The sequence below is a fragment of the Diabrotica virgifera genome, chromosome 1, assembly GCF_917563875.1.
Source record: "Diabrotica virgifera virgifera chromosome 1, PGI_DIABVI_V3a".
Taxonomy (NCBI): Eukaryota; Metazoa; Arthropoda; class Insecta; order Coleoptera; family Chrysomelidae; genus Diabrotica; species Diabrotica virgifera.
The window spans coordinates 82,422,325-82,436,229 of record NC_065443.1 but is presented as its reverse complement, the minus strand read 5'-3'; the positions used below and the strand labels follow the sequence as shown (position 1 = coordinate 82,436,229).

The 13,905-nt window shown below is 35.1% G+C and overlaps 1 protein-coding gene across 2 annotated transcripts in view; it reads left to right on the top strand.

Moving 5' to 3' along the window:
* The first annotated feature begins 10,230 nt into the window (after positions 1 to 10,230).
* The window catches only part of LOC114327546 (sphingomyelin phosphodiesterase), a 121,155-nt gene continuing 117,480 nt past the window's right edge, over positions 10,231 to 13,905 (top strand). For both annotated transcript variants that reach the window (XM_050641912.1, XM_050641907.1), the window contains exon 1: positions 10,231 to 10,576. In XM_050641912.1, the coding sequence (XP_050497869.1) occupies positions 10,495 to 10,576 (82 nt within the window). In that variant the 5' untranslated portion in view covers positions 10,231 to 10,494. The remainder of the gene's footprint in view (positions 10,577 to 13,905) is intronic.

The following is a 13,905-nucleotide window of genomic DNA, read 5'->3' as shown; positions in this document are numbered from 1 at the left end:
GGTTCAAACCTCATTTGACCAGTGAATTGCTGTCTGGCATCAATTATTAATGGCATAGGATGTGTATATTCTTCCATTTCGCACTTTCCGCACCACAGTTCATTCACTTCACGTGAATTCATTTCACGTACACTGATTTGTATAGGTGCTTTCCTAAACGGTCATGCCAGTCACCATTTCAGTGAGCGTTTTGATCTCTCGTGTATTCAGGTTCATCAAATTGTTCGAGAGTTTTTTATTAATATTCTTGATTATTTTTTTAGTCTAGATTTGCTCTTTAGTCTAGAGTGGCTCTAGAGCCGGATTTAAGGCAGTGGGGGTCCCTGGGCAGAATTGGTGTGGGGGCCCTACCTCCTACCATTAAAAAAATGTTGATCTACCTTTATAAATATATTTTTAAATAATAAAAAGTACAAGAGCTGTAACTTGTTACAGTATAATATTAAAAATAATAGTAAGATGTATGGTTAAAGTCCGGGAAGTTTTCGAGATATTTTAATTGAAAATTTCTTGATTATGTGGGACATATGTAGTTGCATTAAGACATCGTGGCCAATGCTCATTATAGAGAGATGATTCAAACACTCTTGGCCCATCATAGACCGAAGTCAATTTTTAAATAACTTAAATTTTGAGAATGATCTCTATCCACTGCAGTTAGTTAGCATCAGAACTAAATATAAACAAAGTGTCACAACCTCAACATTTGGAAAAGCATCATTCATATTCTTTTCTTTTAGCAGTTCGTACATTTGAAGTTCTTTGCTTATATTTGATGAGCTGATTTTGATTTCCTCTTTAAATGCATTGAAGAATCTTACAAACTGTACCAGATGGACACATAAGTTTTCATCTAAATGATTGCTATAATGTTGGCAAGCTTTAGTGAGTGGAGTGAGCTTTAATTTCATTGAGAGTTAAATTTTTCAATTTTTCAAAATTATGTAAAAATCCAAAATTGGAATGAATGGATTCATATGTAGACAGCCTCTGACTTAAAGAGGTAATGAAGTGATCTATTATAGCGATGAAATTTTGAATTCTAAACTTCTCTGATGTTCTTATATCTTTCGAAATTGTCACGTCCTGCCAATCCTGAATTAAGGTCAATATTTGGATATTGAAGAATACGACATGTGCTGTTTGTCTACCCTAATATTCCTCTCTGTTTCCAGTAAACACATTCGATTATAGGTACAAACCATTTGCAATGCTACGAGTTTTAAATTGTTGCTCATAGTCTTCCGAAATTTTGGATAATAATCTTTTAATCTGATTATAACCTTTAACTAGTTCTTTTGCGGCATCATCTTCATGACCATCGAGTAGTATTTGCTGTTTTAGGAACAATAATATTTTTGCCACGGTCTGCGTTGCTGTCGCTTAAAGACGCAGCTTTTAAACTTTCTGTTAACAAGTTGTATATATATATATATATATATATATATATATATATATATATATATATATATATATATATAAAATCTTGTTAATTTTGAGGTTGCAGTCATAAATTTCAGGGGGCAGGATAAGTAAAACTCTTAGTTATTATCAAGCTTTCGACATTAACAAGATTTTACAAAGTTTCAGTCAATATTACCTAACTGCTTTATATATATATATATATATATATATATATATATATATATATATATATATATATATATATATATATATATATATATATATATATATATATATATATATATATATATATATATGAAAATTACTAAGTTCTCGGGAACAACCGCGTTGAGAATTTATAACTCGACGTTTCGGCACCCTTTTTGGAGCCATTATCAAGAGGGGTATGGTTCCGTTCGAGTTCGGGGTCTCAATCTGCCTACTCCCCTCACTCGTGACGTACCAGTAGTGTCTTGTTCTCTAGGAGAACGGTCAAGCGGCACTGAGGTCTCAATCTGCCTACTCCTCAGTGTCGAGTGACGACCTGTCTTCGCCTGTGTAGCTCCTTTTATACTCTCAGTGCGCGCGGGAACTGTATGCGCGGGAGAGGCCTGAGTGGGATCGACTGACGTGGGGATTCGCCGAAGCAGCGGTCGCCATGTTGCCGGCAGTCTTTTGGCGTCATCGCGTGTGTTTAGGCTGTGAGGGCGTTTTTCAATTTCGATGGCTTCACGGATGATTCTCGATTTTAAGGAGCGGACAGGGGCGATGGTTTTTGCTTTCTCGAAATCTACTTGGTGACCTGTCTGAATATGATGTTGGGCAAGGGCTGAAGTAGTGTCGGAATGTTTTACAGATATGGAATGTTCGTAGATACGGTTTTGGATTCGTCGGTTTGTCTGTCCTATGTATGTCCGTGGGCAACTGGAACAAGGTATCTCGTAGACACCATGGTCTTCATTGGGGATTTGATCTTTTACGGATCTGACAAGATTGCACAACTTGGAGTGAGTAGTGAAGACGGTTTTGATATTTAGAGGGGTAAGAATTCTACTAATCTTGTCAGTGACACCTTTGATAAAAGGTAGAAAGATTTTGGGTTGATCGGGCGGCAAGTTTTCTTTATTAGATGGAATGGGATTTAGATGTTTCTGAATGCTCCTATTGATTTGGGTTTTATGGTAGCCGTTTTGTAAGAGTGTTTGCCTTATTGAATTTATTTCAGATGGTCTGTGATTGTCGTCACTAAGCCTTATAGAGCGAGAAACAAGAGTGTTGACAACTGAACTGAGTTGGGCGGGGTGATGATGTGACTGGGCATTGAGATACCGATTTGTATGGGTGGGTTTTCGGTACACGGAATAGGAAAACCGTGAGGTGGCTGTTTTTGAATAAGTACATCAAGGAATGGTAAAGACTCCTCAGACTCAACTTCCATCGTGAATTGAATACTGGGGTGTATTCCATTCAGGTGGGAGAGGAAGAGATCTAACGTATCTTTACCATGGGGCCAAATGACAAAAGTGTCATCAACGTACCGTAACCAGCAAGTGGGTTTGAGATTTGATGATGACAGGGCTATTGTTTCGAAATGCTCCATGTAGATATCAGCTATTACGGGAGAGAGAGGGGATCCCATTGGGGCACCTTTGATTTGACGGTAGAATTGATTTTGGAATGAAAAGTATGTGTTAGACATGCAATGTTTTATAAGAGATAATGTGTCTTGGGGGATTTGATGTTTGGAGTCCAAGATGGATATATATATATATATATATATATATATATATATATATATATATATTATGTAGAGGAAGTGAAAAATACATATACATAGTTAGTTCTTCTAAGAAATTAAAGAGTGCTGTGCTATGCTAATACATGATAACATTCAGTTGCAGCTTTTGAAACTAAATTTAGAGAGTGGGCGATACAATGAATCCTCAATTCCAAGATATTAAGGTACGTATCCAAACGTGGGTGCTAAGTGCTCGGTGTAGCAGCTCCACATAGTGGATACGTTGGTGCTCGCCCCACGGCGCTCACCCTATTTGATTCAACCGATTTGCGGGTTATATGTAGGGGAGCGCATTCCGTATCCATTTGAGCAGTTACACTGAGCACGAAGCACCCACGTATGAATACGTACCTTTTTGTTCTATAATTTCAGCCTGAACACCATTGTATTTTCCACTGATAACTGATCGATTCCACTGATTTCAAATCGATATCATGTTCTTGCAAAAATGTCATTAGAGAATTAAATTAATCTCCTGCTTTATGACCGCGATTTGGCAAAAATATGGTAAACCCGTCAACAGGAGTGAAACCTTCTATGTAACGAAATATCACAGTTAATTGATTGGTATGAACTGAATAATATTTTGACTTCTTAATCCTTAAAACTATTTCATTTAATACGTTTTGACCATCGGATGTACAATTTCCTCAAATATGGTTGATGAAAGGTAGTTAACATGTCCGCTTCCAAGATTTGAATATTTATTAATATGGTGCTTCAAAAATTGATCATATTCAGCTAATAACTGGAGTATTCCCAAATAATTTTCATTTTGTGATGAACTCATCGACAACTAATTTTCGCTGCGAAATGCTAAATCTCGTTCACAAATAAACTTTATAACACTAAAATTATTCTTTTGAGTATTTTCCAATAATTCTTTATTGCTTCGGCCTGTTTTGCTATTTCAGTATCAATACGCCCAATTCTTTCGTGTGCTTTAGACATTTCGTGATCCATAAGCCTACTATACTATCTGCATGTTTCCAATCACAAAATCCTCTGTGGCTAAAATGTATACGAACACTAGATAAGAATTTACAAACGAAGCAATTCACTCACCCGGTGGAAGGTGAAAAACATAACCATGAATAATGTATTACATATATTATATCACTCCTACGCTCCTTCATTTTATACTTGATATACATTGTCGATGTCGAGTTCCTGTATCTCCTGCCAATATCTGTTTAAATGAACTTCTTATGTTTGAGGCTTTGTGGGGGCCCCTGGAATGTGAGTCCTCGGGCAGCTGCCCAGCCTGCCCCCCCTTAAATCCGGCCCTGAGTGGCTATCCATTTTTTATGATTCCTTGTCAGCCACTTCTGAAACTCGTTTTTTGTAGCATCTTTAGTGATGCCACAGAAAGGTTCTGGATCTACAAAGGTTTTTCTCGAGCCTTGTTTTGCCAACAGATCTACTCGTTCATTCCCATGCATCCCTTCATGACACCGGTCCCCATACTAAAGACACTTTATTATCTTTTGCCTGATTGTTAAGAAGATCTTTGCAGTTCCTTACCAGTTTGGATTTGGTGAGTGGATTCTTTGCCGTCAGAATAGTCGCTTGGCTATCTGTGTAAATGTTGATCTCTTTGCTTTGGGGTCTCCATCTATGATTTCATCAGTGCAGGCCATCAAAGCAAAACCTTCAGCCTGAAACACAGTCGTATATTGACTTAGGCTGTAAGATTTATTATAATGGCATCCCCCAAAGACTACTGATACAGTACCATAGGTAGTTTTAGATCCATCAGTAAACCATATTAAGTCCCCATTAATATTTGGGGCTTTTTGTTTTCTAGATGGTATAATTGTGTTGATCTTCTCAGTTAAGATTAGTTCTGGTCTCATCATATCAGAGTTCATCATAAAAAAATGGATTCCTCAAGTATAGTCCCAGTAGTGTTTGTGTGGCTATTCAATACATAATTACCCCTCCAAGTATTTTTTGCTTTGAGTCTCAGGTTGCTCATAAAGGCTACCGCCGAAATATATAATTCCAGAGGAGGGTGACCTTTGATAGCCATAACTACTAACGAAGTCGTTCCTGTACTATTCAAGGCTCCTTTTATATTTAGAAGCGTTTATCTTTGTAGAGTGGTGCGAGAGGTCGCACAATATTGCAAAGCCTTCTTTTTCCACCAAAGTAGTGAATCATAAGTAATGGTCTGTCGTATCACTTATGTGTATAACCAACCGATTGTCTTTGGTTTCAACCCCCGGGTTTTACCTACAAATTGTTTGTAGTTACAGAAGAGTCGCGTGGCCCTGTTAGTTATATTATTAATATGAGTGCTCCAATTGAGTTTGGAATCCATGTTTACCCCTAGATACTTGACCTCATTGGTTCTTTCCAGTTCAAACCCAAATAATTTCAGCTCACTCAGTCCAGTAAGCTTTCTCTTATTAGTGAAGGCTACCAATTTAGTTTTGGAAGAGTTCAAGGAGAGATAAAATACGAAATGAAGATCTCAGACAAAGAACCGGTATCACAGATGTTACAGAACGTGTCACCAAGCTCAAATGGAACTGGGCAAGACACGTCACCAGGCTGAAGGATTCAAGATGGACACGAAAGCTAATGGAATGGAGACCAAGAGAAGATAAACAGTAGAGGAAGGCCGCCTACATCCGCAACAGTACTGGGAAATTTTCTTCTAGTCAATATTACAATGTCGTCTGCGAAACCCTAGACCCAGATTCCTTTTGCGCTAAGCCCATGAATCAGGTCATCAACAACTATGTTTCATAATGATGGTAACAATACACTCATTTGAGGGTACCCCTTAGTTACCATAAGGTTTATGGCAACTTCATACGTATTTGTTGATATTATTTTGCTTTGAAGCATCTGAAGGATGCTTGGACACAAAAGAAATCTAACACGGAAGTGTTACCAGAAATGGACAAAGAATACGAAATAATAAACAATAAAAATAAGAAAGTTACAATATCTGCGACACGTAATGAGGAGAAAGAGATATGACATGCTAAAATTGATAGGGAAATAAGAGGAGTAAGGAATATGCGAAGAAGGAGAGCGCCATGGTTAATATTCAACATCGGATTGAGAATCGGTACTTAAAGAAGGAGAAGAAAACATGCCGGCATATCATACAGCTATTGACATATATGATATAGAAAATTTTCAGTAATAATTACACGAGAGCTCTAAAATTATCGATTTGTATCCCGAGTGACACTTTGACAGTTTTAATTTCACGACCTGAAGGGGAGTGAAATTATGCCAAAGTGTCACGAGGGCAAAAAAATCGATAATTTAAGAGCTCGAGTGTAATTCGGTAAGATTATTTCATCAATAAAACTATATTTTTAAATCATTTTAACTAATATTATATTGATATCTTCGCCTAAATATTTACTAAACCTGTTTCTTGGTGTTCTCTGTGACAAGTTGTAAAACATTAATTGTCATTAATGTCACTGAATGTCAGAACTTTCTATTGGTCAGAATCTCATATGAATAAAATAATCAGTAGTAATTGCACAAGAGCTCTAAAATTATTGAATTTTTCCCGAGTGACACTTTGACAGTTTTAATTTCACGAGCCGAAGGCGAGGGAAATTATGTCAAAGTATCAGGAGGGCAAAAATTCTATATTAATTTTAGAGATCAAGTGCAATTTGTTGCGATTATTTCATGAATAAAACTGTTCAATACCAAAATTTTATCGTAACTTATTTATGTAAGTACAAATTAGTACAATTAAACACACAGATGATAAGTATTTGACGATTGAAAGTCATCACTTTTATAATTTTTAAAACATTAATTGTCATTAATGTCACTGAATGTATTTTTTCGTAGCAACGAAGGGCATCTGACGTAATATACCTGACGACGGGAAATTATCAAAAATTATCAGCTTAATTTAGATTTCTGTAGCTTTCTATTGGTCAGACAGAATCTCCTATGAATGAAATAATCGCTGTAATCAAGCGATAATTGTCGAGTAGACAAATGGGTGAGTGTAACTTTCGCTGTAATTTTTATTTATGTAGCTTTCTATTGGTCAGAATCTCTATGAATGAAATAATCAGCGAAATTTCTGTTGTTTGGTAGTCTTGTATATGCGTAAGCGTAATTAGTCTTCATCCACTTAAAAAATGATAAGGATTGACCACCACGTTTAGACTTTGTTATATCTTAATTCTTCTTCTTCTTCTTCAGCCTTCAGTAATCCAACTTTGGACATAGGCTTCCCCAAATCCATCCAGTGTTGTCTATTTTGCGCCACCTGTTTCCAGTTGTGTCCTCCAAACTTCTTCATGTCATCGGCCCATCTCATTTGTGGCCTTCCTCTACTTCTTCTTCCTAACCACGGTCTCCATTGTTGTATTTCGTGATTCCATATTTTATCCTTCAGTCGGGCATTGTGTCCTGCGAAGCTCCATTTTAATTTGGCAGCATGTTCTCCTGCGTCGTTACTTGGTACGTGCGTGGTGCGTAAACCTGCGTGGTTTTGCTTCTAATCCATGTATTTGTTTTTTGTCTATGAGCCTCACCCCGAGCATTGATCTTTCCATCGCTCTCTGTGCCTTTACTATTTTATCAATATTGGCCTTGGTGAGTGTCCACGTCTGTGAACCATACGTAAGTATAGGGAGGATACACTGATCATAAACTCTGGTTCTCAAATATTGTTCTATTTTAGTGTTTTTCAAGATCCAACTCAGTTTTCCAAATCCTGCCCACGCTAACCTTATTCCTTCAGTAATTTCGGCAGTTTGATTTTCTTTGTTAACTTTCATTATCTGTCCCAGATAGATGTATTCGCTTACTGTTTCTAAATCTATGTCATTCAACGTTATTTGTGTAATGTTCGGTGTATTCGTCATTACTTTTGTATTTTCCAAGTTCATCTTAAGACCTACTTTTTCCGAAGCTTGAAATAGTTGCGTCATCATGGTCTGTAATTCTTCGAAACTTGTAGCGAATATTACAATGTCGTCAGCATATCTTAAATGACTCAGTTTTCTTCCATTAACATTTATTCCTTTATCTACCCAGTTAATGTCTTTGAACACGTCTTCAAGTCCCAGTGTGAACAGCTTTGGTGAAATAACGTCTCCCTGGCGAACTCCTCTGTTGATTGGTATAGCTTTGGTTTTCTCATCTATTTGTATTTTCATTGTAGCTTTCTTATAAATATTATGTATGAGCATTCTGTATCGAGAATCTATCCTGCAGTTGTTCATAGCTCTCTCTATTGCCCAAAGTTCTATGGAGTCGAATGCCTTTTCATAATCAACGAAGCCAATGTATAAGTTCAAATAATATTCATTGGCTTTCTTTATTAGCGTTCTGACTGTAAGAAGATGATCCGCTGTACTGTAACCCTTTCGGAATCCTGCCTGCTCTACCGGTTGATAGCTATCAAGCTTTGACGATAGCCTATTAGTTATTACTCTCATAAACAGTTTGTACATTTGGGACAACAGGGAAATTGGCCTATAGTTCTTCAGATCTCCCCTGTCTCATTTTTTGAAGAGAATTATTGTCAAGCTTTCTTTCCAATCATCTGGGACTTCTCCTTTGTGAAGGCATTTGTTGAAAAGATTTTTCAATTCTTCGAGAATAATTTCACTCCCCTCCTTTAACATTTCGGCAAGTATTCCATCTGGGCCCGGAGCCTTATTGTTCTTTAGTTGTGCCATAGCTTGTTTTATTTAGAAGGATTCTATATTAGGGAGTATGTATTTCTGAGTTCAAATTTATTATGTTTTTCTTAAGATTTTCCTTTGCTGTGTTATCTGGGTCTTTGTTTGAGGAATATAAATCACGGTAAAATGTTTGTGTAACTTTTAGGATTTTGTTATTTTCTCTTGTTTATTTTCCATCTTTATCTTTTAATGAGATTATTAGAGGCTTTCCTATGTTTGGTATAAGCATTTTAGGCCTAGATTCTTTTCTATAATTTTTTCTACCTTGTTTTCATTGTAGATCCTTAAGTCTTCCTTTACTCCCTTCTTTATTTGTTTATTCAATTCTTTGAAACCGTCGGTGTTTCGCTTTCCTTCGCTTAGAAATAGGCGTCTCTTTTCCATCAACCGTTTTGTTCCAACGCCTATTTTGTCTTCTTTACTTTTCGTTTTCTTTGCCACAGTCAGGCCTGCTTTCAAGAGCTTTCGTTGCATTTCTCTATTAATTGTGTTCATGTCGGTATTTTCTTGTTGATAATATCCTACAAATTCTTCTCTTAAGACTTCTCTGTACTCATCTCCCTTCTGTCGGATTTTAGTTTGATCTATCTGATTATAATTATGTGGCTTGTTTCTACGGGTTTTGGTCTGTTTAAAAAAACAATCCTTGCTCTTAAAGGACGATGATCGCTGCCAGTTGTGAATTGGTTGAGAGCAGTTATGTCTTCAAAAATGTCTTTGTTCCCACATAAGAAGTAATCGATCTCGTTTTTCGTCTTTTTATCGGGAGATATCCACGTCCATTTTCGGTTTGCTTGTTTTTTGAAATATGTGTTCATGGCATATAAATTTTGTTGTTCTAAGAAATTATATAATTTTTCTTCTCTTGCATTTCGTGTGCCATAACCATGCATGCCTATTTTAGTTTCAGTATTTTTTTCTTTTTTACCTAATTTTGCGTTGAAATCTCCCATAATTATAGTATATCTTGTATCATTTTCATCTAATGCCGTTATCAGATCTTCGTAGAACATTTCAACTTCCTCTTCCTGATGTGATTTTGTGGGAGCATACACTTGTATTACCTTTATCTTAGTTTTATTATCTAGGTCTACTATAATATAAGCTACTCTATAAGAAACGCTTTTATATGTTGAAATGTATGGTGTGAGATACTTTTTGATAAGAAATCCTACTCCACCATATGTTTCGTCTATTTTCCCTGTATAGTACAGGCGATTTCCAGAGTTTAGCTGCATGCATTGTTCGCCTCTTCTTTTCACTTCTGACAGTCCTACAATATCCCACTTTATCTTAGATAGTTCTTCTTCTAATTCGTGTACTTTTGCACCTTTATATCTTACTACTTCTGAATAATTGCGTAAGTTGAAGTGCTTTTTTTTTTAAATTATAATTTTTGATATCTGTTATCACAAATCTCATAACTTTTTACAAATTCTTTTATACATATTATAACGATAAATCTAATAAATAATAATAAAATCACAATCAATCCATTATTCAAGTAAATTAATTTTATCTTTATTCGAAGGATAAGAGTTACACTTAAGATTTTTGATCTTATTAGTAGAATATTTAGCTTTGGATAAGAAACACGCAAAAATGAAGACTACGTGGATATTTTTAGGCCTTTTTTTAATTTGTGCCAATGTCAAAATTATTTTGGGATTCGATTCGACAACTGGTAAGTTTCCTTCAATAAAAACATTTTTTTGCATTTATTCGTCTTCTTTTTTCAAAACTAGGCACGCTAGCTTTCATTCGTCGGTGTTTTTATATGCTTCTACAGGGTGATTCATTAAGAATGTCCAATCTCCGAGTTGTAGATTCTAGACCTCAAAATATTAAGATTGAACCCAAATCACTTACATAAAATGTGCCTCGTTGCTGAGTTACAGGGTGTTCTATTTAAAAATTTAATAACCATTTCTACCCAGTACTTTAAAACTATTTGACATATCCTTGTCATACTTTGCATAAAGTGTAGTTGCCATACACCCTACTAAATTATGATAAACAAACGTTTCTGGCTACTACCAGAGGCGTACGACAGGGGACAGTGCATGGTTTACCCTTCCCAAATTCTACGCCACTGGCGAAATTGCTATTTTAGCACAATATTTCGATTTTCCAATACTCTCTATGTAAATAATATACTATTCATGCGTAACGTTAAAGTCATTAGTTTTCGAGATATTTGAAGTTGAAAATGAAACTTTACAGCTATTTTGATTAATGTATTGTGCCCCTTCATTTTTAACTTCAAATATCTCGAAAACTAATGATTTTATCGGTACGGATGAATAGTATATTATTTGCATAGAAAGTATTGGAGAATCTAAAAATTATGCTGAAATGGTAATTCCATCAGTGGCGTAGAATTTGGGAAGGTTCAACCATTCATTTTCCCCTGTACGCCTCTGGTAGTAGCCAGAAACGTTTATTTAACATAAATTAGTAAGGTGTGCAGTACCTACACTTTTTGGCAAGTATGATACGGCCATTTCAAATACTTTTAAAGTACTGGGTACAAATAATTTTCAAATTTTTAAATCAAACATCCCTATCACATAAATATTAACTATTTGTATCAGGGGCGGATGGGCAAGTAAAATTCTACCGGGAGAATAAACGACGGCGGCCCAAAATTTAAATATATATATATATATATATATATATATATATATATATATATATATATATATATATATATATATATATAGATATATATATATATATATATACACATGGGAGTTTTTTTGATTTTTTTTAAACTATAGAAACTTGGAATCTAAAATACAAAGTTTGCTCTAGAAAATTCTATATTAAGATATTTAAGATATATAAATAACAAATTAATGTGTTATAAACTATAGGTGAATGAAATATCGTTTTACATATATAGCTATCACTAAATGGTTACCTATTATTTATTAAATTAATACATTAAAGCGTCCTTCATTAATTTGGTTGTTTGACCCAAACGATTAATAATTTCATCATTGTTGATATCGCTCAGTATATCATTTTCAATATTCATCAGCATGAACGACTCGAGTCTATTATCAGACAAGGAGTTTCTTAATCTATTTTTGATAAATTTTAAAGTTGAAAACGATCGTTCACATGCCACTTGCGAGAACAAGAATCTACAGGTCGAGCAAGTCTCGTAAATTTCACGATTGCGAGCCACGCTTCACGCAACCGTGTTTGCGTACTTGTGTTTCGAGTTGCGTGGTCGTGCGGAGTTATATTTACCAATTCGCGCAATCGTACTTGAGACGCTGTGTCAGGTGAGGTGTTTGAAAATTTGTGTAACTTGATTGCTTGATTCTGTAGTGTGAAGGTGGTTAAACTTTTGTTTTATTTTTTTTTGTTTTGTGTTTTTTGAAGATAACACAGAAAATACAAGAGGGCAGCATACTTTGCAAAACAACTGTTACAATTTGAAATCAACAATTTGTTAAGTTGTTGTCTTGCAGGTAAAAAAAGTGACTTTTTAAAAAAATTATATCTTGGAAACTAAAAATTATTTTTATTTATAATTGAAACATGTAAAAGTATAGTACTCTCAAAAAAATTTCAGCCAAAAATATTCATTTTTGTAGAGTTGACTGCAATTTTTCGACAACAGCCCTTTTTTGCAGTGAGCAGCATAACAAGTCCAGTCTCATCTGAAATCAAAGTTTCTTGTAGTTTATACCTCTGGCTAGTGAATGAACAAAGGATTTTTTATTAGATGAGGTCATTTTTGTTTTATAAAAAAAACTACTTTAAAAATGAGAAAAATTGGGGTCAAAAATGTGTTTAAACTTATGTAAAATCTTCAAATTTCATTTTTTTTTAATTCCTTCGTTCATATTCTAGCCAGAGGTATAAACTACAAGAAACTTTTTGATTTCAGATGAGACTGGACTTAGTTATGCTGCCAATGCAAAAAAACTTACAACTCTACAAAAATGAATATTTTTGGCTGAAACTTTTTTTGAGACTACCTTAAGTACTATACTTTTACATGTTCCAATTATAAATAAAAATAAATTTTAGTTTTCGAGATATAATTTTTTTAAAAAGTCACTTTTTTACCCACAAGACCTATGTAACCCCTTAAAAAAATGTTTGGAAGAATATGTTTGATGGCCAAGATGCATACATATATTTAGAAGGAAAGTTCCTGATTTCTGTAGTATAATACATAATACCGAAGAGGAAGTAGCCCTAAGCGCCGGACTCCACTTGCGATTTGTAGTTGTGAAGATTGAACACATTCTTTCAAATAGAAGTCAATCCATGATTATTTAGTCACAAATGGATTGACTTGTATTTGAAACAATGTGTTCAATCTTCCTGATTACAAATCGCAAGTGGAGTGCGGCAGTAATAACACCAAAATATTCCATATAGGTCCATAGAAGGTACACAGACATTGAAAAATTCCTGGAATATCCCCGAAAACATGTTCCCTGAACATCCCAGGAAAATCCTGTGTCAGCATTTTAAACATTACCTGAATGTCGTATTGGAACATTCCATGAATGTCCACGAATGTTCTCTGGACATTCAAAATATATTTTGTAGACATTCCCTGGATATACCAGAAATACAGTGATGAGCGCTCTAATAACCGGCAAAATAGCACAAAAGATGTATTAAGTAGTGAGATAAAAAGACATGAAACTAGTCGAGCTGGGAAATTTAGCGTTATTAACTTATACATTTAGATTGTATTGATTGTGTACCACCTTCAGACGTATCAGACGAGTTTGGAAACTACCACTGTCACAGTGACAGTTTTAGTTGACATACTCCTCCGATATGTGTAAAGGTGGGATCAATATAACGTAAATTTAAAGGTTAATTTCGCTAAATTTCCCAGCTCGACTAGTTTCATTTCTTTTTATCTCACAACTAAATATGTTGCCCATATTTTGCCGGTTATTAGGGCACTCATGACTGTACATCCTTGCTGATGTGACAATACCTCCTATCTGTTTTTTCATGAGTTTTGTATGA